This window comes from Pediculus humanus, genomic scaffold (genome assembly GCF_000006295.1).
Source record: "Pediculus humanus corporis 1103172107500 genomic scaffold, whole genome shotgun sequence".
NCBI classification, from domain to species: Eukaryota; Metazoa; Arthropoda; class Insecta; order Psocodea; family Pediculidae; genus Pediculus; species Pediculus humanus.
Window position 1 is genome coordinate 50,524 of NW_002987116.1, and position 26,306 is coordinate 76,829.

The window sequence follows — 26,306 nt, forward strand, 5'->3', positions numbered from 1 at the left end:
ATCTCTCATGTTTCTTATTTTTATTTAAGAAAAAAAATGAATTCCAGAACGTTCTAATTTTAAAATCTCTTCCCCCTCCCCTTCCCCCGCGAGAGTCTAAAGATAGGTTTAATTCGTATATATTTATTATTTCGTTGAACAAAAAGAATTCAAAGGTGTGCAAACGCGAATAAAAAAAAAAAAAAATAAAGGTGTTAATAAATTATTAATTTATGTTAATCAGATTCAAACTGTAAATATTCGACTTGGTTTCGAATAAATGATTATTCGAATGCCATTCATGTTTTATTATTATTATTATTATTATTTTTCTTCCTTTTTCATTATCCAATAATTGTTCTTGAATGGGATTCTAATAGATTTTCATACGACTGGTCTGAAAAGAAAATTTATTAATTAATAATTAATTTGAAATCAAGTTCACATAACTCTATATACATACATAACGTTTGGTTATCATTAGGTTATGCCACCGAATAAAATTGTCTGCCATTTTTTTTTTCAAGGTTTTGTTGGTATTTGTTATAAATAAGTATTATTATTATTATTACTATTGCATAATTTAATGAAACTGTGCGTGTTTTATGTATTTATGTATTAATTTTGAAATTGTTTCATTTACTTTTTTATGAACTTTTTTTTTGGGGGGGCTCTGATACGTCACAGGGTTTTTAAACCCAAACTATTTTTCTCTCTCTCTCTTTTTATTCACGATTATTATTATTGTTATTATGTTTTTTGGCGTTAAATGATAGAAAACAAAGATTGAAATGAGTCAAGGTGATAATAATAATGATTAATTTTTTTTTTTTTTTTATTCAACAATTGAATTGATTGAAATTAGAATGGTGGTGTAGGAACGCGGGTTTGAAACAAAATGGAAATGCAAAAAAGAGGAAAAAACAGGAAAAAGGAAAAGGGGGAAGGGGAAGGAAAAGACGGATTTTCTTTTTTTTTTAAATTTTAATGTGCTTAAAAATTACACGTCGGGTGTATAAATAACGTCGGAGAAACGAGAGTAAAAAGAAAAGTGGGTAGATGGATGGAGGTATCGATAGTAAAATGTCGTAATCAGTCAATTCGACAAACGGTTGTAGTTGCAGACGACGGTTGTAGTACAAAGTAGTTTTCCGTAAAGAAAAACTTAAAAAAAATTTTCTCATTCGAAATTGATGAATTAAAAAAAAAAAAAAAAAAAAAAAAAAAAAGAGAGAAAGAAAAAGACAAGAAAAAGAAAAACAGACACAAAACGATCTGTCAATAACCGCAAAATGGGATTTATATATAAAGTAAAGCAAGCGGGCGGTGGGGGGCGGGGCGGGGGTAAGTCGTAAAAAAAAAAAGTAAGAAAGGTGAAAAGGGAAGGAATACCGGAAAACGTGGCTTAAGAACGCATAATAAAATATTAACGAAAGAAAGAAAAAAAAAGGAAAGGAAAAACATTTTACCAACGTATTTTATATCGAACGCGGTTCTTTCATGTTTCCCATGAGACGTCATTTCCGGTGGTGGTGGTGGTTCACATTGAAACGTTCGGGGCATTGTTGTTTATTCTCCCAATTTTCCAACTCATCTCGATTGTCTTAACGTTAAATGGATATTGATTTTTCCCATGGTAATATTTATATTTAAAAAAAAAAAAAATAAATATAAATATATATATATGTATGTATTAACTAATAAGCTTTCTCTTGGAAAAGAAGCAATTCGTTGATATACATTACGGTTTGTTTGTTTGTTTGTTTTCGTTTGTTTGTTTGTTTTTTTTTTTTTCTTTACAGATGTGTATCAGGTGTGTCGTTTTTAATTTAATAGGAAAAAAAAATCGTTATAATTTTAAAGATGAGGAAATTTTAAAATAGAAAAACAAAATTTTTTTTCCCCATCTCCTATTGGAAAATTGAAATTTTTTTATTAATATTGTTATTGTTATTATTATTATTATTATTAATATTTCTTAATTTTCTTTTCGTGCTATTTTCCATTAAAAAGAAAAACGTTCGTTCTAATTAATTTTAAAATATTTAAAAAAGGTTTTTTTTTTCTTCACTCTTTAAGGTTTAAAAATTTTCCTTCCTTCTTTCCTTCCTTCCTTCCTTCCTTCCTTCCTTCCTTCCTGTCTTTCTTTTTTTTTCTTTTTTTCTTTCTTGACTAGGGAAAAAAAAAGGAAAACTTTTTGCTCGTCTCGTTTTTCAGTTATCTATGACGTTCACGATGTTTTTCTTTTTTTTTTTTTTACGTGTTGTCTTCATGTTTTCGTGTCGTTTTTTTTTTCTTTAGTTTATTTTTGGAAAAAAAAATTTTATTATTAGAAAAAAGAAAAAGAAAAGAGGAAGGAAATGGTTGTTGTTGTTGTTGTTGTTGCTGCTGCTGCTGTTGTAATCAATAAATGCGGAAAATGTTATAACTTGCGTCATTTTTTTCGTTTTAAAAATAAATTTTTTTCGGTCAATAATTTAGGCTCTCTTATTTTATTTATATTTTAATAATTAATTATTATTGACGGGTGGGGGGAGGGAGGGGAAAAAATTGTTTAAATTAAATTTTTTAATTTAAAAAAAAAAATAATAATAAAAATAATTATAATAATGATTATTATTATTATTTCGATATGAATAAAATTTAATTAGAAAACTTATTATTATTATTATTATTTTTAAATGATCTTCTGTTAAAATGTTACGAAATGTTTAAATCCGACCAAGGATAAAAGATTTACTCGATAATGATAATAATAATAATAATAATAATGTGTTTGTTCACGTTCGTAAAATTAATTTTAGAAAAAAATATTTTTTTTTGTTCTGTTTTGTTTTTCGAATTGTTTAAAACAAATATAAATATGCAAATGTTTGTTTAAAAAAAATGTTTGTTGGTTTTTTGTGTTTGTTTTCGCTTACAGCTTAATTTTCACCGATTTTCGAGAGTTGTGGCAATTTTATCGGAAAATGATGTAAAATGATCATCATCATCATCATCATCATCATCGTGTTGTTTGTTCATGCATGGAAAAATTTTCGTTTGTTCGATTATTTTCGCGGTCGAATTGTTTTCTGTTGTTCTGCTTGAATTTTGTAGGATAAATATAAAATTATTAAAATAAAGCGTTTTTCCAACGATGGAAATCCCCCCGGGGGCGGGGGGAGGGTGGAAGAGAAGAGGGAGGAAGGAAGGAAGGGGCGGTTCCTTATTTTTTCTCTCTCTCTCTCTCTCTTCCAAGCCGGGGGTAGTTTTAATGATGTCGGCGGTACTTTTAAAACTTTTCTGAATTTTTGCTGATTTCGTTTCAGGTCATACACGATTGTCGAAACGATTCTTCGACGATATATTTTCAATTCGGCGTCATATTGAGAAACGTTTTCGACACGAAATCCGCTCACGCCGTTATACAAATGCAAGAAATGGGAAAACCCGTTCACAAAGTAAAAGACGTTAGCCTCAACACGTTATACGAAATATACAATCTTCCGACGAATCCGATGAAAGAATATTTTAAAAATATTTATAAAAAAGATCAAAAAATATGGGGTAGGAGACCGCTTTCTCGCGACATGATTGTTTATGCTGCCGCGGACGTCCTTTCATTGGTGCCACATTTATATAGTTTAATGCTCAAGTGAGTTTGACGCACACATATAGGGAGGGGAAGGAGGGGAAACAAATCAGACATTGTTGTTCTTATTCATTCATTCCTTGAAATTTAATTTAATAATAATAATAATTTCTATATTTCTTACTCTGTCGTAGAATTATCAAACCGGAATACAAGAAATTATTAGAGGAATTATGCGAAGAACAAATATACGTTCACATCAAACCGATCGAAGTGAAACTTCGTAAAAATCAAAGGAAAATAGAAACGGAAGTGAAAGATTTGAAAATTAAATTATCCAATCAACAATTGAAACAAATAGTTTTAAGTAACAGGGAAATACGATTGCTTAGGTACGGGGGGAAAATGTGGATTACAAAAAAAAAAAAATAATAATAATAATCGAGATGATTTTTTCATTTAAAATGTATTCATTTTGGTCTTGTTCTTGTTCTTCAGGTACATAGATTTAACGGAAAAGGAAAAGGAAAAACTTCGCGGTTCGTATAAGGTCGCTAAAAAATTAGAACAATTGGAAAATGCGGGTTCGAAAGATAATAATAATTATAATAATAAATCTTCGGACTCCGACAGCGATTTGGACGAAGAATATCCGAGTTTGGATTCTTTTCACAGCGGAAAAGCGTCTCCAATGCCTGGTACGATTTTTTTTTTTTTTTTATTTGTTTCCATCGCCATTTTTTTTTTGTCGGGAAATGGAGAAAATTTATCCTCTGTTTTAAATCGTGAGAATTCAAAATTTTATTTTTTATAAATTAGATGTCGCGATAATAAAATAGAAAAAAAGAAAAAAAAAAAAAAAAAGGAAAAACTTTGAAAGAAGGTTGAGGAGGAGGAGGAGAAAGAAAAAGGAAAATTTTTTTTTCCGAAGAGAAAAAATTCGGTGAAATTTTATTGTAATGGAGGTGGATGGCAGAGTGAAAGAGAAATAAATGTATAAAAGATTTTATTACGTAATTTCTTTTGTAATTATTATTATTATTATTAGTTTCGGTAGTTGATTTTGATTCAGTTGAGAGTAATTAATATTATATTTGTAAATTTAATTTTTTTCATTTGTTTGTTTTGCTTTGTTTGTTTGTTTTCAAAGGAGAATTGGTGTCGTTGAGAAGTCCGTTATCCGCATCGGAACCCGTGAGTTTAACCGAATCCATGCAAATGGTCGACGAAATACTATCGGATACTCAAATAGATCGACTCGACAAGATAAAAAGACTGGAAGAAATTCTTTCGGCGGCAACATCCGACGTTCAGATTCCTTTCTCTAAGGAAAATTCATTAAATTTTGCTCAAAACGAACAATCGCCCGGGAGTGAGGGTAAACACGGAGGGTGCACGTGCAATTGTCACGATGATTTCTACGATTCGTCTAATCGTCAAAGCGAATCGACGACGAGGGGGGACAACGAAGATGTGGGTTGTCAAACTTTGTCGACGGGTGACATCGTCATAACGAAAATATGGTTCACGGAAGAGGAAAAGGAAAGGGAAAAAACATTATTGTTTTCACCCAAGAAATCGGCTACCTGAAAAAATCCACGATGATGATGATGATTATGATGATGATGATGATTTTTCATCCGAATATTAATTGAAATAGTTTTTTTCTTATTCTTGGTTGTAATCAATGATTGATTGATTGATTGATTGATTGATTTTTTATTTTATGTTTTTAACAATTGGTGTCTGTGGAATAGCGCAATGTCGATTCTCATAATTTTTTACTATTTTTTTCAGGTTCAGTTGTTATATATTTTTAAAAATGAAAATCATAAATTAATTTTATTTAGGTTTTTTTTTTTTATTAAAAAATTATTTTAATTTAATAGAAAATCATATGATTAATAATAATAATAATAATTAAAAATTATTAATTTTTATAAAACGTCTTCCAATAAGCTCATAATTTATTCATAATGATTGATTGATTGATTGATTGATTGGAACTGAACCTAATTTTTAACTCATATGCCTTTATTAATGTAATAAAATGGCGTTCTTGATAATCATTGCAGTTTTTTTTTTTTTTTTAAATTATATAAACATAATATCATGATAATAAATTAATAATAATGTACAAAACAGTTAATTAACATAATTAAAATGAAATATATATATATATACATAAATAATTTTTTTTAACCGATTTTATTTTTAAATAATATAATTAAATAATATTTCCTTATGTGAAATCATATGTTTTAATTTTTTTTTTTTTTTTGCAATTTTTTACAACAGAAGTTTTAATCTCGTATATGTTTGTTATTATTATTATTATTATTTTTTTTTTGTTGTTTATTAAAGTTTATTTTATGAGATTGTGATTTTTTAAATATATATATATATATAATTGCATAAATGATGATAATGGCATAAATACATAAAAAATTATTTTAATTTAAATGAGAAGGGTGCTGGTGTAACATGATTGTTTACTTAAGCAAAATAATTTCATTAAATAATAATTAATTAAATAAAAAACAAAAAAGCCAAAAAAAAAGGTTTTCTTTTATTTTTTTAAAAAGAAAAAAAAGAATAACTGCTTTGTTTTATTTTTTTTTTTATTGAATATTCTTTATTTATTTGTTATAGCAAATAATTGTAAAGAAATAATTTTTTTTTTTTTTTTTATTAAATACTGTTTGTTTGTCATTTAATTTTAATAAAACTGTTAATTATTCTCATGTACTTTATTAACTAGTTTCAATAATTTAATAAAAAATTGTTTTAAATATTTTTTATTGTACTTAAAAAAATTTTTACATACACCTTGATTGTTTATTATCTTTATTAAAAAAAGATTTAATTTTAAATCTGCCTTTTTTTTTTTTTTTAAAAAAAAAGTTAATTCCTAAGTATTGTAGCATTTAATATTTGTTTCTAAAATTTATAAGTAAAATGTTTTTAAAATTATTTTAAAAAGAATTGTTTTAGATTTTAAAATGTTTTTTATTTTTAACGACAATCGTTCTGATTACACGATACCGGGTCACAATTCTAATTACACTACAAACTTTGAAAATTCGTCAGTTCTTGCATTATTTTTCTCAATATTATGGTTTTGTTGACAAAATATAATTGATTCATCGTTAAATCTTAAATTTATCAGAGCTTGATTTCAAAATCTTTTTTTAAAATCTACTCATGGTTTATCTATGATTTACAAGTTCTGTTTTACTATTGATATGTATTAGATTCAAAATTTTTCTGATTGACTTGTTCATTTAATATATATATATATACATTTTTTAAGTTTAAAAATTGTAAGTGAATTATCTGAGCGATTTGCTTTTGAACATTTCGATTAAATACTTTATTTATTAATTTTTTTTCATTTCTTGTAATGTTAAAATATATGAATGTGATTTGATTTTAGGTACGAAAAATTGTGAATAATGGCTTTATCATTGAAATATCTTCCTCAGTTTTTTTCGCAGTCACGTAAAAAGGTAATGAACAATACATTATTTTCTAACTATAAGTTATCAAATAAAATTCGATTGCTTTACAATGGAAAATCTCCTTCTTATACTGCACAACAAAAATTGGCTGTCGAGTCAGTCGGAGAAAATAACAGATTGTTGTCTTTTCACGTTGGAGATAAAATTAATGGTTTCGTAGTAAAACAAATAGAAAATATTCCAGAGTTTCAACTAACTGCAGTAAAGCTTTTACATGAAGAAACTGGAGGAGAATATTTACATATTGATAAAGATGATACCAACAATGCATTTTCAGTAATTTTTAGAACAACTCCCACCGATTCAACTGGTTTACCTCATATTTTAGAGCATACAACATTGTGTGGAAGTCATAAATTTCCATGTCGTGATCCATTTTTTAAAATGTTAAATCGTTCTCTGGCTACATTTATGAATGCCATGACGGCTCCTGATTACACAATGTATCCCTTTTCTACTCAAAATTTAAAAGACTATGAAAATTTAATGTCAGTTTATTTGGATGCAGTTTTTCAGCCTTTGCTAAACGAACACGATTTTCGACAAGAAGGTTGGAGGCTTGAACATGCAAATCCAGAAGATCCAAAAACTCCGATTATAATTAAAGGAGTTGTTTACAATGAAATGAAAGGAGTGTTTGCAGATAATCAAAATATATTACAGTACTCTCTCTTGAGTAGCATTTTACCATCGAATACTTATGGTGTGTGCTCTGGAGGAGATCCAGCAGAAATCCCTTCATTAAATCATGCAGATCTTAAAGCATTTCATAAAAATTATTATTCACCATTTAATGCCAAATACTATTCATATGGTAATTTTCCATTAGAAACTCATTTAAAAAATTTAAATGATAATTATTTGAAAAAAGTAAATAAAAAAACTCAAGATCAATTATCGACAATTGTGGCGCCAGAAAAAAGATGGAGTGCTCCTATTAGGAAACATATTTCTTGCAGGAATGATCCGTTAGCAGCTGATAAAAATAAACAATCATCTATTACCATAAGTGTTTTATGTTGCAGTATAACTGATGTTGAAGAATGTCTTTTATTGAAAGTTTTATCTGATTTACTTGTCACAGGACCTAATTCTAGTTTTTATAAAACTCTCATAGAACCAAACATAGGAGCAGGTTTTAGTCCTGTGACCGGTTATGAAAGTCAAACGAGAGATACATTTTTTAGTGTGGGTTTACAAAGTGTTTCAGAAAAAGATTTTGATAAAATAATTCAAATATATGAAGATACAATTGACAATGTTATTAAAGAAGGTTTTGATAAAAAAAATTTAGAAGCAATTTTGCATTCAATTGAATTAAATTTGAAACATCAAACTTCAAATTTCGGTTTAGGATTATTATTCAGTGTTGCTCCAATTTGGAATCACGAGGGAGATATAATTAATTATTTGAAAGTGGAAAGTCATATAGAAAAACTTAAACGTAAAATCAATGAAGATCCAAAATATTTACAAAATACTGTGAAAAAATATTTTAAAGATAATAATCATAAATTAATTTTAACAATGTCTCCGGATCCCAAATACGATGAGGAAGAAAAACAAAAAGAAGAAAAGTTAATTAGTAAAAAAGTTCAAGTGCTTAGCGAAGAAGAAAAGCGTAAGATTTTCGAAGACGGTTTAAAATTATTGCAATTACAAAAGAAAGATGACAAATCATGTCTTCCAAGTTTGAAAATCAGTGATTTGAAAAAAGATGTGGAAAAAGTTAAAATCATAAATGAAAAAGTGGATGACGTAAATGTTTACGTCATACCACAACCGACCAATGGCATTACGTATTTTAGAGGCATTATGACTTTGGGTGATTTGTCGGAAGAATTAAAAAATTACCTTCCCTTATTTGCCACCGTGGCTACCAAAATGGGTACTAAGAAACGTAATTATAAAGAATTCGATCAAATTTCGACATTGAAGACCGGAGGTTTAAGTTTGGGAACTCATTTCAAAGATGACATAAGTCGAATGGATCATTTGGAAGAAAGTTTAACCGTCAGTTCGTATTGTTTAAATAGAAACATCGACTCCATGTTTGATCTCTGGTTGGAGATTTTTCAAGGCATGGAATTATCAGATTTGAAAAGATTTGAAACGTTGGTTAATGCTCAAGCCGCGGCTTTAGTGAACGATATCACAGATCTGGGCCATCATTACGCCGTCCTTTCTTCCTCAAGCTTAGTGTCGGGTTCGAGTTTACTAAAAGAAAAAAGTTCCGGGCTGACTTATGTCAACGCAATGAAAAACATCGCTCAGGGAGACTTGGCCCCCGTTTTAAAGAAAATGATAGAAATAAAAGAAAAACTTATGTCTCGAAGTCGAATGCGGTGTGCCGTTAACGTTGTAGAAGGTACGGAATCCAAAGTTCTCGAACAGGTTTCTAGGTTTATTCATAATACTCAGGGTACAATCGAAAATTCGTACGCAATGCAAAACGTTGGCCTTTCGAAATCATCCACCGGCGGTCTTTTTCACGTACTACCTCTACCAGTAAGTTACACTGGAAAAACGATCATCACCGTACCTTACGAACACGAGGATTGTTCAACGATAGGCGTGTTGGCACGATTAATGACAATGAAATACCTACATCCGGAAATACGGGAAAAGGGAGGAGCCTACGGCGGTGGAGTCACGTTATCCGCATCCGGTCTATTAAATTTTTATTCGTACAGGGATCCCAATCCGGAGAATTCGCACAGAGTTTACGATAATTCCATATCGTGGTTAAAACGTGGGGAATTCACTCAGGAAGATGTGAACGAAGCAAAATTGGGATTGTTTCAATCCATAGATGCTCCCGTACCTCCCGGAAGTAAAGGAATGAGATGGTTTTTGCACGGAATAACGGACGAATCGTTACAAGAACATAGATTAAGAATTATGAGTGCGACAAAAGACAAAATAATTGAAGTCGGTGAAAAATATTTAAGTGAAAAAAATACGAATCCCGTGGGACGAGCGACGATAGGACCCGAAAATAAAAATATATTAAAAAATAAAGAACAGAATTGGAGGTTTATAGGTCAAGAATAATATTGAACTTGTGTGAAATTTTTTCCAAATTTAGTTACGATAATTAATTTATTACATAAAAAAAAAAAAAATAAATCCCATTTATTATATATATAATTGTCATAAATTTGAATCAACAAATTTTTTTTCTTCTTCTTCTTCTTCTTCCACTTTTTCTAATTTTCTTTTCTTAACAAGGCTACCAATTTTTTCTTCCAACGAACCTGCAAATAAAAAATTTTTTAAAAAAATTAATCGTGTAAGAAGAATAAATTTAATTGTGTGTGTGTGTGTGAAAAAGTATTTAAATTTAAATTACGGCATCTTTCACGCGTCAATAACGGTTTGTAATTTTTTTTAACTGATCCATAAAAAAAATAATCGCCCTGGGAAGATTGGATTTCATCAATTTCACCATAATTTCCTTTCAATTTGTTCAAATCGTTAATCACATCTCTTATCATGATGCTTCTGTAAAGAATTTTTTTTTTTTTTTTTTAATTTAAAATGGTGGAAAAAAAAAAAACACAAAAAATAATTGTTTGGCGTCTTACTTTACACTGAAATCATTCCATAATTCTTGAAAGTTTTTTATTATTTTGGTTATGTTGTTTTCATTTACATTCCATTTTAATGAAATTGAAGTAAATTGTGCTTCGAATAAATTCAATGGCATGGGTAAAGCCAAATCGTATTGAGGTTTAGCAGGATTTTTATTTATGTCGAGTAAATCATTTATAATGTCGGGTGATTCTTTTTTCTGTCCGACCAATAATAAAACACTCATTATACTTCGTATTTGATGATATAAGAAACATTTTGATTTAATTTCAAATATGTAAAATTGATAACCTGTAATTTATTTATTTATTTATTTGTTAACAATACAAAATTTTTTTGTTTAATAATAAATTATTTTAAAATAAAGTTTCATACTCGTGTGATATTAAAACATTCTAGATAAATTTGATTTCATAATATTTTAAATAAAATTTTAATATCATCATTTTTCGAAATTTTTTTATTTATTTATTTATTTATTCTCAATGCTAAAATGATAAAAATAAAAATTTTATATAATTACAAAAATCTTTCCAGCTTTTCTTTTATTTTAGTTTAATTTAATTGTTTTTTAACTTATTGATTTATTAAAAAAAAAATAAATAAATGAAACTTTGATATTTGAATAAGTATTTTTAAAATTACCTGATTGTTTTTCTAGTAAAAATGAACATGGTTTTATGTCTGCATAAATAATATTTCTATTAAAATTTGTTATACCATTAGCTACATCCATTTTACATAAATTTCTAAAATCGTGTGAACCTAATAGCGATTTGGCAGCTTCTCGCATTAGCTGGAAATAAATGGAAATTTTTTTTTTTCAAAAAAGTGTAATTTTCTTTTTTTTTTTCCACAAATAAAAGATTGTAATACACACATTAATATCGAGATTTCCTTTGGGAAAATAATATTTATATGTTCTTTCCGAACAATCATGCCTGGAACCGACATCAGATCCGACATGTGCCCATGAATAACATTTTATAAATGGTGGTAATAACCTATTTAACATAGAACAATATTCAATTTCTTGTTCTGCATTTTCATGATTTGGATTTTCTAATTTACTTCTTACATCTAAAATTTATTCAAACAAAATATAAATTAAATTAAAATAAGTTTTTGAAATAAAAAATTATTAACTTAAAAATTATTAATTACCTAAAGAGATAACCTGGGAAAATGCACTCACACCTTTGTCAGTTCTTCCACATTTTTGATAATTACTAGTTTCAATATTTTCAATAAGACAACATTTTTTTAAAGCATCAAACATGAATTGTTCAATGGTGTTGGATGTATTTTCTTGAATGACAAATCCAGAAGTATCCCAACCAAAGTAACAGAATTTTAAAAAAATATGCCTTTTTGATATTCTATAATTAATGATGAAAAAATGATTATGGGAGTATAGATAAAATTATTGAATATTTCAATCGTAGAATGTAATGCTTACTCAGAAAAATTAAATTTCCTTTTTTTTTTTTTTTCCTTTTCATTTTCTACCTTAGATAATTTATTATTATTTTTAGAAATAGAATTTTGTAATTGAAGCGTATGATTTTTAAGAAGAATAATTTGCTCAATTAATTCCTAAAAAAAGTAAATAATACTTATTTAATAAAAAATATTTTTTTTAAAAATTAAAGTACTTAAAACTTTATTACGAAACAAGTGTGTAAAGAATGTAATTTTTTTTTTTTAAAAAAAAAAGTTTATTATAATTTTTCAAATTAGAAAAAAAAAAAAAAAATAACCTCACGAGTCAAATCATTTAATGATTCTTTGTTCAATTCTTTTTTTTTAATAATTCTATATTTTTCAGCCATAGAACTGAATTGTCTTTTTACCAATAAAATTATGTTGGAATACAATTTCATAATCCAGTACAAAATACTGGAATTAGGATTATTTACAAGAATATCTTAATTATAGCAAATTATCTGGTTAAGAAAGTCAAGTGAAAGCTCTGATGTTATTGCTAGCAGCAAAAAACCAATGAATGAGAAGTTATGTTATATCTGTAATGTGAGATTAAAGTAAACAGACAGTTCTAGTGGGCTTAAGTATTAATAATAGTTTAATTAACAATTTAGTAACCGTTTAATAAATTAAAAAAAAAAGATATTTAGATTCGTTTAGCCGTATTTCTTAGGCCTTTATTAGTTCATTACTTTCTTACTTTATTGGCTACTACTTCGTTAAAAATACAAAATGGCGACTAAGTTTTTGAGCAAGACTTTACAAACCGAAAATTGATCGCAATGAAATCAAAATGGATTCAAATAAACATTTTTAATTTTACCTTCTCAACTTGATTTTTTTATGTTGAAAAATGGATTGTAGAACAATCGGTAAATTCTAAAACTTTTTTGTCGGCCTTTACATTATTTCAAATCACAATAGATTTTGAATTGCTTATTAACGTTTTAATTTTTTAGAGTGATTAATAATGTTTCTTTTGGTAGTTAAATAATAATAAGCTCAATTAAAATATTCAAATTCTTACTTATATATTTATTTAACTTTTAAAAATTATCTAATTTTATTATTGATAACTATGTTAGGGTGTGACTTGAACTTGTGTAAAGAAAAGAAAAAAAAAAATTAAATTATCTATTATCGGTAAAAATACAACTTCAGTTATTTTTCTTTCAGGAATGAAACTGATTTATTTTAAGTTTCATTTTCATTTATTTTAAAAATGTCTCCATCTGATAAAATTAAAGGAGGAAGTAACTCATATTCTGGAAAAGAACAAACACAAAGAAGCTTAGACATGGATCCCACTCCAGAAATAAGGTCAACATCTTCTTCTGACATAGGAAAACCTGGCACAATTTCTAGCATTCCTTTGATCACTGCCAGTCTGTCCACCTTAAAGTGTTCTGATAATGAACAAATAAAAACTTTTGATCCTGGAGAAGAAAATGGAATTGATAGACTTACTTGTGGAAGTTCTTCACTCTCTGAAAGAAGTAATTACAGTGGCTTAATCAGGAATAGTAGCAAAAATTATAAAGCTGGTACTAAAATTAACAAACTAGCCGATATGTTAGCCAAAAGATCTCAAAATATTGTTGAAGTTACTGAAAATGCTAAGTCTAATATTGCAGATACCTTAATCAAACCCAAAATAGAAAGTTCAGTATCTCTTAAACAAACAGATAATGTAATAAACTTTGAAAAAATTTTAAATACTTCTGATGTTAGTTGTAATAGGACTGTAAATAGTAATGAATTAGTTATGTTTAGAAAAAATCGACGTAAATCAGTACCAAATCATAGTTGCAATCTAAGCAAATTGCAATCTCAGTCAACTTCAAAGTCATGTTTAGATATTTCTAGACTTTTTTCAATGCAGGAAGATTGTAGACCTGAACTTAATGCCTTAGGAGAACCATTGAATATGCTCCAGACTGATGAAAGTACAAAAAGAAAAGCTATTAAAAAAAATTTTAAAAATGTCGAGTTGACACTTATTTTACCACAAAAAAAGAAAAGATTTTCAAGCGGTTTTGAAAATATTAGTAATAAAGTTAATGAAAAAATTGTAGAAGTTTCTACTAAGGCTGAAGTGCCAATTCGAGAAAATAGTGAAAACATACCTAAATCTCATCAAGTTTTAAATAGTTCAGTTTCTCAACCGGATCATGTTATTAATAGTTCCATTTTGAAAAAAGAGAACAAAACAAAGTTAAGAAAATCAAAAAGACTAGTTGAAACATCTACTCAAACAACTGATATAGAATTTGTTACGCCCATCATATCATCAGTTGAGAGCAGTGTTGCTGCCGTTGAAAAGAATAGCAAATTTAAAGAAAACACATCTTGTGTTTGCATTTTAGAATCAAACGCTAAAAATATGATGAAAGAAGACTCTCTCAAAGTTAGCAAAGATGTTTCCAAGTGCCAATATTGTTTAAGTATATTACCAGTAAATGATTTGAAAATGCATTTAATGAAAAATCATTCAAAACCATGTAATAATTTCTTTTCGAAATGTGATCCCGAACTTATAGTCAAAGAAGAAGTTCAACCCCGAAGTGAAGAGGTTAATAAAGTCTCTGACGTTGTAAATCAGGGAAATATTGATCCCAGCCAAAAAGATAACAGATGCCATACGGTAGATGAAGAATTAAGTAGGAAAAATAGGGAAAACATTGAAAATAAAAATGAATTATTTATCGATTTATCTTGCGAGTCGGCTGCCAAGTCTTCGACTTCTCCAAAAGCTAACCAAAAAGTTTTGCCGAGAGAAATGTTTTCAGAAGAGCAGCTCTTGGAAATGGAAATAAAATTTTATAATCAGTTGTCTGGAAACATTCAAGAAAATTTAACTCATCATCTCGATGGAAAAGTAAACAAAAACAATTCTCTCTCATCTGCTAATTCTTCTGCTAACACTGCGTCACCGACTACTATAAACACGTCAAATTTTTTATCCGGGATAACATCGAATTCCGGAGTTGTACTTAATGCAGAATCATCAAGAGCACCTTCACCGTATAAAACCAGAAGCAAAACTCCGAATCCCTTGCCACGAACTGCTAAAAAATTTAAAAAATTGCCCAATTGGCAGCAAAAGTTTTGGGAAAAATATAACTTTCCATCAAATCACCGATACGAACACAGGTTTTGGGATAAAAATTGTTTGAGCAGTGAAAAATCCGCCTTTTATTTAAAAGACTTATCTTGCCTAGATGTAAAAACTCAGTTAATTATAAGAGAAAACATTCAGAAAGTAGATGAAATAAGTTCGTTTGAGAAAAATAAAAAATCGACGGATAATTTACAGTTTCCCGAGTATTTGTCGTTGACACCTCGGTCGAGTGATAAAAACGATCAAAAAATTAAGTGTGACGCCGTAGAGAAAAAACCTTTCGATTGCGAAACCAAAGAAAGCGAAAAGTCTTTCAAATCTCCGATTGCAGAGTTACCAATATTGAAATGTCGTAGAAAATTAAGCTCCGATAATTTTTCTCTAGCCAAAAAAAGCCAGATGGAAACCATTAACGCTGACAAAATTAAAATGATGACGAGGCGCCAGAATTCATTAGATTCTGTAAAAGACGAAATCGATGAAAGTACCAAGAAACGAAAGGGTAGTTTGGATTTAAATACGGGGCAAAAAATGTCATTGAGAAGACAGACAAGCTTAGAAATCATTCAAAAAGCTAATGATGTCAGTTTGGAAAAAAATCAGGTTTTAAATAAACCTGTAGACTTGATGAATAATTGTGAAAGATCATTATCAGCGGCAGGTGAGGGTTTTTTTTTTTTTTTTTGCCATTTAATTTTGGATTGTGAGTTTTAAATTTATTTTTTACTCATTATTTATATATTTTTAAAAGATTTAGCCGAAATTAGTGGGGAATGGGTTAGACCGAGAACTTACTTGTGCGGAACGTGTTGCACGAAATTTACGAATTTGTGGGAATTGGAAGATCACAAATGGGTCAGTCATCCAAACGTTTGGTGCACTCATTACGAATTCGAGGATGAAAAAATCGATAAATTATTTTATTCGAATGAAAACAATGATAAGGAACCGAATTCAACCGAATTATTAAACGTTAAACTGACCGATTTGTATAAAAGATATTTATTACCTCACGGATCTTTAAAGACTGCAAAACTAGTCCCTATCATGAATTTTCCCGAGCAATGCTCGAAATGCCAGAAGAATTGCACGAGTGTATCAGAAATGCATAAACACATGTTGGATTGCGGTGGTGACACGACGTGGTTTTTGACCATGTATTCCTCTCCGATGTCGATCAAAAGGAAATGGAGGCCTTTCGGGAGCAGGCGAAGAAAGCAAATTGGTCGTCGGGATTTAAAGAGAAATATTCCTAATACTCCAAATATCAGATCTTATCACTATCAACACAGAATCAGAACCAAGCCTGGCGATGTGGAAAGCATTCAGAAAATGTTGGCAAATTTACCTGAAAAACGTGCCAGAAGAGCTATTAATTTTGATGAAATCAAAACTCGCAGTCAAGCTACCATTCATAGCGTAAGTATGCAAGAACTTATGAAAAGGGTTTGTTTTTTATGGACTAATCTAATGGATCTGTTTTTCAATTAATTTTAGAATCGTCTTTTGAGAAAAAGATTCAAGTCTTCTTTTGCAAACAATCTGCTAAAGTTTAAAAATTTAAAACAAAGGCAGCAGCAACAGCAGCTGAAACACGGCAAAAAAGAAAGTTCCAGTTCCAAATCAACAACGGATACCAGTTCTGAAAGTACACCCATGGGCTCTCCGAAACGTAAAAACAAATTGAAAGATAATTCAAAAGACGAAAAAATGATGAGCAATTCCAATGTGGGCTCAAGTGAAAGTATTCGAAACGCTAAAAAAAAAAGACGGTCCAAAAAGGAAGAAAACAATAGTTCGAAGGTTAATGTTAAGAAAGTCAATAAGCGAACAACGCAAAATACCGAAAAATTAAAAGTCAAAAAATGTACGGTCAAAGGAAACGGTTCCGCCACGATGGATGGTACAAACGATGTAAAAACGAAAAAGAAATTAACTTTAAATGATAATTTTTCGGTTTTAAATCCCGGATCGAACGTGAATGCTATAAAGGAAGAAAATGGAAAAGGGAGTAGAAAACTTAAAAAGAATTTTACCGATAATGATGACATTATTTTTCTCGAAGAAATCAATCGAACCTCTATCGTATCGGAATTTGTCAATGTTAACGAGAAAACATCCGAGAAAAGAGTAATGAGTAAAAAGAAGAGAAAAAATGAAAATGTCGAAAGTGAAGAAACGGTTCAAAAAGTTCAAAATAATAAAACAATATTGAGACTGAAATCAAACGCTAAAGAGAAGACTGATAAAATAAATAAAAAAGTTAAGGAAAAATTTAAAAATCCTAAAGGGGCCACGGAAAAAAAAGAAAAGCAAAAAAAAATTTCTGACAAAAATTTCAAATTATCCAAGTACGACAGCATCATTAGATTTACAAACGAATGTGGGAAAAAAGACGTGGATTTTGAATGCGAAACATTTCTGAACAAAGATCTTCAAAATCCAAATTGTTTAACGAATGATTTGTCAAAGGATGACGGAAAAGGAACGAGTCAAAGGAAAAGAATAAAAACAAACAATTGTAAAAAAACGGATGTAACAATTAAAGAAAAACATAATTTAGAAGGTACGAGAAGATCATCTAGAACGATTCAAGTTAGAAAGTCGCTTTTCCCGAGCGGAGCAACGTTTCCCTCGTGTTCAGACTCGGAAAACGAGGCGAAAACGATATTTGGAAATGCGGATGCAAAAAACGAATCAAATGACGGGAATGTTTATGTCGGTTCTCCATTAGAAGACGATCAAAGGTTTTCAAATCCGAACGTGGAATCGGAAAAAAACGAAAACCTAAATTTTCCACAGAATGATTTCACTTCAGAAGTTTTACCTGCCAATGAAAATTCTTCAAATAAAGAATTACAAACAGGTATATCAGACCCGAATAAAAGCAGCGATCTTGAAGAAATGCCCATATTGGCGAAAGAAGAACCCATTCGTGGGAAATTCAATGGGAAAAGCGAACAAGACATTCCTGTGCTGTTACCGGTGGTGGAAAATTCTACGGAAAATCTCGACTCGTGTAAAATTGAAAATGAAAAACGCTCTCCTAATATCGGTTTTCACGTGGTGAAAAAAAGAAAGAAAACATCGAAAGAAGAAGTGGCACCCTTAAAAATAGTTAAAAACAAAGAAAGTGGGGATTTTTCAAAAACCAAAACGGAAATTTCGTTGAGCTTAAATAAATGTAAAAATAAACGTTACTCGCAGTACTCGATGGAAAAAGAAAAACGTTCGAAAAACACGGTAGAAGAATTCGATAAAGAATCTTTTGCGGTCGAAGGAAAACCCTGCAGCAGTCCCAAACGTAAAAAATATTTTTTAGGGATTTGCCCAGGCGAAATAGATAAAGGCGAGGAGGAATGTAACGAAGACAGCAGTTCGGATAGTGAGCCTCTCATAATGTTGGTCAATCAGTCTCAAAAAGAAAATCAAATGAAAAAAAATAATGAAATTGAAAAAATCCGGGAAAACAGTCGGGAAAATTCAAACGAGGAAACGGTCATTTTGGATTATTCGGTATTAAAAAATACGGGAGAAAACGTTGAAAAAGACGTCGAAGAAACTTTAATTCGATCTTCGTCGCCAACGCTCTACGATTCCACGTACGAAAATAATGAAAAATCATTCGGAGTAAATAATTTCGAAAGCAACGTTGTAGAATTTACGTCGAAAATTAAAAAAGGACCGAGAATAATTGCAAAAATAGAGAAAAAAAGAAAAAATTCTAAAAATAAAAGTGAAAAATTAAGCATATCTTTGAGCATAGAAAAACCCAAATTGAAATTCGACGAGAGCGTCAATAATAATAATAATAATAATAATGAAAATGATAATTTTAACGATAATGTTATCGATAGTAACGAAAGTGAGAAAAAGTCTTCTTCACCATATTCAGACGTAAAGGAAAATTTATTAGTTTTACCAAATGGTGAGAATACTTTTCCGGAGAGACGAAGCAGAAGAATAAGCAAAGAAATCAAATCGACAAATGAATTCGTCATCGACGATCCGTTATTATTGGTGGATGAACTCTGGAGCGATTTAGATTCGGATTCCGATTCTGCGAGGAAAAAATCGAAAAAGGGAAGGAAAAAATCAAACAGAAGGAAAATTATAGATGAGAAAAAAACGTGCGACGTAAATTTGGAAGAACTATTGAGAAATTTCGGAGAGAAAAAAGAAACGTGTGTAAATAATGATAAAACGGAGGAAATTTCACAACAACCGCAAACAACCGTTTTGCCCGTGAAAGTTTTCTCCAAAACTCAAACGACTTGTCGTAGATCCGCAGACGTACGGAAAGTCCTGGAAAATCGCGTCGTACGAGAATCTTATAAACGTTTATCGTTAAAATTATTTCGTTTTAACAAAGCATTTAAAAATTTTGGAAATCGCGGAGAAAGACTAGCCGACGTCAAAAGAATTCTGAAAGAAAAACGGGATGAAATCGAAATCAAAAATAATAATTTGCCGGATTTACCATTTTTAGCGGCGGAAATAAAAGAGAATCCCGTGCAAATCATACAGTGTCGCTCTCAAAAATCAAAATCCGGAAAAAAGGGTTTAAAGAAATTAGAAAGAAACATTCATATGAAAATATCCTTGCCCTTGGAGAGTATTAATAACATGACCGTGTTCAATAATAATCATTTGACAGAATTCGACATCGAGAACGAGAGTTTGAAAAAACAAGAACAAGGAGGGGAAGTTGACAAAACGGAGGAAGGGAAAATTAAAAGCGAAGAAGCGGTCGGGGAAAAAGATGACACTAAAGACGTTGTTATAGAATCAGGAGGAGAAATGATGAGTAAGATGAAATCGTCAGAAGTTATCGATAAAATATTTTATTGTGAAATATGTCAGACTTATTACTATTCTTCTTCTCAATTGAAAATGCACAAGCTTTCAAACAAACACAAAGTTAAAGAATCTGAATTTTTATCAGGTCAAGAGGGATTATGTACACTAACGGATCCATCAAAAGCGGAAAACAAAGATGATGAGAATAATCAACAAGGTAAAGATTTACCACCGATCGATTCCCGGGGTCATCAAGAGCGTGACGTCGTTGAAAGAGCCGAATTTGAAAAACTCAACGAAGATACTTCGGAAATGCCGGTTCTCGAAGGGCCTTTCATTGAAAATCCCACGACGGGGATTTTCCAAGGAAAAACTCCATCCGAGCCGACGCGTCATCCGATGACGCCCACGAATTTCGGTTTCAGTCCGGAAAATTTAAAAGATATTCAACGAGCCATCGGTTGCACCGACGAAGAAATGTTGATATTGACGCTTTTAGGTGAGAACACGATCGAAATAGAGAATGACATTTTAGATTTGGATTCTTGCAAATTGACCGGAGTCAAAAATCCTGAAAATGTGAAAAACGATGTCGTCGGGGAAACGGTCAACGGAATATTAAAAGTTGATTTAAAGCAACGAATGACGTCTGCGCTGGCTTGTCTGGTAAACAAAGCCGTGTTTAATTTACTTCAAAAGTACGAGAGCGTTGCAAAGTCTTCCGTCAATCCCGAGGCGGTGTCACTTCTCGGTAAATTATCCAATCTCAGCAGGAGGAAAAATATTTTGCAGTTAAACGAATTGTTAAAAAAGGAAAAAGATGGAGAATCGTCGGTGAAAAGCCTTTACAAAGATATGGAAAAAAAAGAACCGTCTTTAGCCTATAAGTATCAGTGTACGATTTGCGGGAGTAGGTTCGAAAAAGCATCGACGAGAGAATGTCACATAAGTCGAAGTCACAAAGGAAAATCTAAAAGGAATAACGATGAGACGCAAATGGGTTCCGAGGATGATTGGAATGACGTTTGGACTTATGACGGTGGTGGCGATGAACCCATCGGAGGAAGTAATAATTTGTCTCAATTTTGGTGCTCCGGTAAGTTGTTATTATTATTATTATTTTAATTTTTATAATTTAAAATATTTTTCAAAATACATTAATAAATTGGAATTTTTTAGATTGTGGAATAAACTTTGTGTCTCCTCAAGAAGTTCTAGAACATCAAAAACAAGAACATCAAGCCGGAGTGAAAGAAGTCAAAGACTCCAGTCCTCTGCAGTCCTCGACGATCGGATCTAGCGACGAAATAATCGAAGGGAAAAAAATGAAGCGACGATCGAAAATGTTCACGTCCGAAGAATTAGACCAGCAAAGAATTATAGCCAATAATGAACTCAGAAAGCTCGATAGGAAATTTTCCGTTAAAAATAAATCAAATAAATTGAAATGGGGAATGGATGCATTGAAATTCACCGTGGAAAAGGAGAACAAAGAAATGACGATGGAAGAAGACAAGGATCATCTCATATTGGAAGAAAGCGGGGAGAAGACTCAGGGTGACGTTAAAAACATCGATCTGGTACCCAAATTGAATTTTTCCCGCAAGAACAACATACCTGAATTCAAAGTAATACAGAAAAATTGTTTGAAAAATCGTTTTCAAAAAATAATTGACAACAAGTTGAAAAGAAAAACGTCTCGACATTCTCAACAAGATGGGGTAGAGACGGAAGAAGTGGAAACCGAAGTCATGCTGGTGCCGGTAGTTGTTAAAAAGAAAAACAAAAAGCAAAAGTCGAACAAGGGGAAAAAAAGCGGAGACGAAAAAAATATCGACGTTTACGATTTCAATGATTCTGAACCTGAAAATGAACCCGTCGCTCTTTCACACATAAAAAAGTCGATTTCCCTCCCTACGAAATTGAAATTAATAAAAGTGAAAGAATTACCGTCTAAGAACAAAGCAGATTCGACGACGAAGGGTTTGATACCGGATGATTACGATTCAGAAGACAGTTTACCCCTGTCCGTTGTGAAAAAATACAAACCCAACCATGGTGAAGACCATGAAAAAGATGAAAAAATATCCGAAGAAGGATTGGAAAAATCAGAAGGGATTTTAGAACAAGTGGAATATTTAATAGAGCAATTGGAACACGAAACCGGTTCGGTCGGAGATAAAGTCGAAGAGAAAACAAATAACGTAAATAATAATTTAGAAAAAGAATCGGAAAAGGACGAGATTGACGAGGGAGAAAATGTTGATTCGCCCACCAACAGTCTCAGAGTCAGTTTAGCAAATGATCTCTTAGAAATAGATAATTTACCCCTGAGACCTCAAATACTATGTAAAAACTATGACGAAACCGTCATGGAACCCGAAGAAAAAAGTGAATGTAACATTCGACTGGCGGAGAAAATAGTGGCCGAACCCGAAAGCAGTCAAAGTATTTTCGACGAAGAGGATAGCATGCCTTTGGTTTTAATGTCGAGGAAAACGGAAAACGTGGAAGAGAATGCGGAGGAAAAGAAAAGTGATGAAAACACTTGCGAATCGTCTTCAACCGGAAGTGAATACAATAACTTACCGTTGAATATTGAAAACGCGGATCGAAATTCTTCAGGTTTATCGTTTGCCGATTGTCAAGAAACGACCGAAGACAATTCAATGTCGTCTTTTTCGCAAAATAAAACAGGCGAACCGTGCAAACCATTCGAAGTCCTCAACGGTAATGTTATTTATTGCAGAAACGAATCCGCAGAAAATGATTTCGAAAGCGATTTAAGCAATTCCGTCGGAGGGGATTCGAAAGAAGATGATAATTTAATTTGTCAAGGTGAGAACAATCACGTTTTGAACGAAATAACGGAAAAAGAAGATATCGTTATAGTTTGTTCGAAGGGAAACAATAACAAAAATTGCGACGACGATGAGAGAATCAACAGCAAGAAAAAAAAAATTAAAATGAATCAAAGGAGAAAAAAAGAAAATTTCAAATCGTCGAGAAAGAAAAAGAAAAGGTTTCCCCTGTTGACGGCTACCATAGAGGAAAATAATTTTAAAAATAAAGAAAACACGAGATTGAACAAAGAAGTCATAGTTCGAAGGATATGGAATAGAAGTAAAATAATCGGCGACAATTCGGATTACGAAACCGTCGAAAACATGCAAAATGACGAATCTCAAACGGAAGTCGAAAAAGAAATCATCGTTAAAAAAATATGGAGTCGAAAGAAACACTCGGATTCGGATTGCGAATCTTTCGATAAGGGCGAAGAGTCGAAAATCGATGATCGCAAAATAAACAAGACGGAAATATCGGACGAAGTCGTCATCAAATGCGGTCCGAAAAATGTTCCCGCTCCGAAAAGGCGTAAAAGTAAAAGTTTATCGAACGAATCATCCAAGGAAACGATCATGCGGAAAATCTGGAGCGGAAAATGTAAATTTCAAACGAAGGCCGCGTTGAAAACCTACGATTCGGACGTTTTGCTCGACACAAAAGAAAACGAGATCGGAGGAGGGGAAGACGTCAGGCCGAAGAAAAGGGGAAGACCCCCGGGGTTTTCATCTACGAAAAGAATCAAAACGTCAAACTCGAACGACAAAACGGACGAAGATGATTTGGACAGTTTGATAGAAGAGATCGAAAGAGAGCAGTTGGAAAAAGCGATTCGTTTAGATTTTTTGCTGCTGCGACGAAGCGAGAAAGCCAACGTGGAAATATTAAAGGAAGGCAACAATTCGACCATGGGTTTATTCACGGAAACGATAGAAAAACATCACAGGGACGGTTCGGAGAAAAGGAGGAAGAAAATTCGCGGAAATTTGAGGCAAAGTGTTTTGAAAAGGAAAAACTTGATGAGGAAACCCCTTCGGAAAGTTTTACCCGCGGCGGAAGAAAAGTGTTTCTGCGGCGGGGAACCCAACGACGAAGAGAGACGAGAACCGGAAGAAGAAAATCCGGAAAATTTTATCGAACAAACGGCGAATTTCGTTAGCGTAGAAGGAAAAATAAAAAATCGAAAGCATAAGAAGCACAGACACAAACATCACCATCACAAGCACAAGCATAAAAAATCGAAACACCACAAAAGCGTGGTGGGAAAGCATAAGAGTAGCAAATATAAATTTTTACCAGAGGAAATGGAGGATGTGAAAAAAAATTCTAGTTCTTTAACCGTTTCCGAAAACGACGACGATGACGTCGACGGGGTCGACGACGGCAACGTCAACGACGACAACAACGACGTTTCCGAGTCACGTGGTCGGATAGGAGTCGTCGAATCACATCACATGAAAAAACCGAAAAATTTATCCGTCGAAAGCGATGAAGAAACGAATAAATTCGCATACGGAGAAAGAGTAAGAAAAAATCGCGACGGCACGGAATCGTACGAGAGCGTCATTGTAAAAACGGGGGAAAAAAATTATGAAAATCGCGGAGGCAGCGTGTACGAATTCGCAGAAGACGCGTCGAATTTTTAAAAACGTTCTTTTTCCAACGGACGAATCAAACGAGTCTCGAGAACCGGTGGTTGTTGTGAATGTCGGTTTCGTTTTTTTAAATTCAGGTACGTTTGTTTTATTCATTCATTCGGAAAAAGGGTTTTGTGTGCGGGAAAAAGGATTAAAAAAAAGGAAAAAGGAAAAGAAGATTGATTATTATTTAAAATAGCACGAGGTGACAAAAAGTAAATAATTTTTCTATCTTTTTTTTTTTTTTTTGTATTGTTTTGTTTTGATCCATTGAATTTTAATATGGCGGTTGCGCGCGTTTTACTTTTTTCTACATGCAAAAAAAAAAACAAAGAATAATTCTGTTTAATAATAATAATAATAATAATAATAGTAATTATTAAAAACGACATTTTTTTTTTGTCTCTTTTCTGTTATTAGTTTTAATGCATAATAAATTTAACATTTACGTCGTTTTATTCGCGATATATATATATATATATATATATATATATAAATTTTTTATTTGTCTCTTGAGAATTTTTTAACGGTTTTTTTTTTTAAAATGAGTTTTAATTCAAAAAAAGAAAAAAAAATCTCGTAATTAGCATATATTATAATTGCCTTGCGTAAAAAGAAAACACTAATCGTAGTGAAAATGATTGATTGATTGATTGATTGATTGATTGTTTTTAGTTATTATTATCATTTGCGAATCTATTTCCGAATCGCAATTCAAATTTTTTTTTTATTTTAAAGTAGTAAAATATATATAATAGTAATAATAATAATAATATATAATAATAATAATAAAATAATAATTATCGATGTAGAATTTAGTTTAAATAAAGTTCCTGAATGAATTAGATTTTTTTTTTTTTCTTATTTTTCTTATTTTTTTCATTTTTTTTTTTTAAATTTTTTGTAACGGTTAAATTTGTATTTCGCGTTTTAAATTTTGAAATCGAGAATAAATGGAACGTCTTTGCTCGCGTTTTCAAAAAAATTTAAAAATTTTTCTTATTTTCTCGTTAAAAATGTTGCTTTTTTGTTCATGTATGTGTACATAAATTTATTTAAAGCTTTGCACTTATTAATTAATAATAATAATGATGATGATGATGATGAGGAAGGGTAAAAAAAAAAAATGATGGTTAGGATGAATAAATTTGGACGGTTGGGATTTTTTATTATTGTTGTTGTTATTATTATTATTATTATTATAAATAATTAAAAAATTTGAAATTTTGCACGTTTTTTCTTTTTAATTAAAAAAAATTTTTCGATATTTAATTGATTTATTATATATAAATTTAAGAACAAATGAATAAATAAATAAATGATGATGTTAATGTAATAATAATAATAATTAGGTTGAAAATTTTAAGAAAATTATTATTATTATTTAATACACGTGCCATATCGTCAAATCACAAAATTAATTAGAAAAACCGTTACGAAAACGAATGATGTGACGTTCCGGAACGAAAATTTAAAATTGGAGGGGGGGGTGGAGAAATTGGAAAGAGTGTGCGAAATGATTATTAATGTATGTAAGAATATTATTATTATTACTTACTTACTTATATATATAAAATGTCGTGTCACGAGAAATTTTTTTTTCTTTTTAATTATTTTTTTTAAACATATATTTATTAATTAAAATTAAAATTAAATAAATTGTTGTTATTGCTATAAATAAAAAAAAAAACGAGAAAAAAAAAGAAGGTAAATATGTAATAAAAAAATTAATTAATTAATTAAAATAGTCG

General features: G+C 30.6%; 4 protein-coding genes across 4 annotated transcripts in view; 3 read left to right on the forward strand and 1 right to left on the reverse strand.

Annotated features, from left to right (window-relative positions):
- Positions 1-5,143, forward strand: part of Phum_PHUM155110 (uncharacterized protein) — a gene marked incomplete at both ends in the record, with an annotated part of 9,260 nt that extends 4,117 nt beyond the window's left edge. The window contains 4 exons of the mRNA XM_002424775.1: positions 3,291-3,616; positions 3,748-3,945; positions 4,052-4,251; positions 4,704-5,143. Coding sequence (XP_002424820.1) covers positions 3,291-3,616; positions 3,748-3,945; positions 4,052-4,251; positions 4,704-5,143 — 1,164 coding nt within the window. The remainder of the gene's footprint in view (positions 1-3,290; positions 3,617-3,747; positions 3,946-4,051; positions 4,252-4,703) is intronic.
- Positions 5,144-7,065: 1,922 nt separating this feature from the next.
- On the forward strand, positions 7,066-10,128 carry Phum_PHUM155120 (uncharacterized protein; the record flags this gene model as incomplete). Its single annotated transcript, XM_002424776.1, has 2 exons — positions 7,066-7,888; positions 7,946-10,128. 2 exons carry the CDS (start codon positions 7,066-7,068, stop codon positions 10,126-10,128), a joined length of 3,006 nt encoding a protein of 1,001 aa, XP_002424821.1.
- Positions 10,129-10,227: 99 nt separating this feature from the next.
- Positions 10,228-12,551, reverse strand: Phum_PHUM155130 (tRNA pseudouridine synthase, putative; the record flags this gene model as incomplete). Its single annotated transcript, XM_002424777.1, has 8 exons — positions 10,228-10,331; positions 10,427-10,578; positions 10,662-10,959; positions 11,314-11,464; positions 11,549-11,748; positions 11,833-12,047; positions 12,128-12,177; positions 12,429-12,551. The coding sequence occupies 8 exons, from the start codon at positions 12,549-12,551 to the stop codon at positions 10,228-10,230; spliced, it is 1,293 nt and encodes a 430-aa protein (XP_002424822.1).
- An 824-nt stretch (positions 12,552-13,375) lies between these two features.
- Phum_PHUM155140 (uncharacterized protein) lies at positions 13,376-24,564 on the forward strand (the record flags this gene model as incomplete). Its single annotated transcript, XM_002424778.1, has 4 exons — positions 13,376-15,935; positions 16,032-16,693; positions 16,772-21,170; positions 21,254-24,564. 4 exons carry the CDS (start codon positions 13,376-13,378, stop codon positions 24,562-24,564), a joined length of 10,932 nt encoding a protein of 3,643 aa, XP_002424823.1.
- Positions 24,565-26,306: the final 1,742 nt, after the last annotated feature.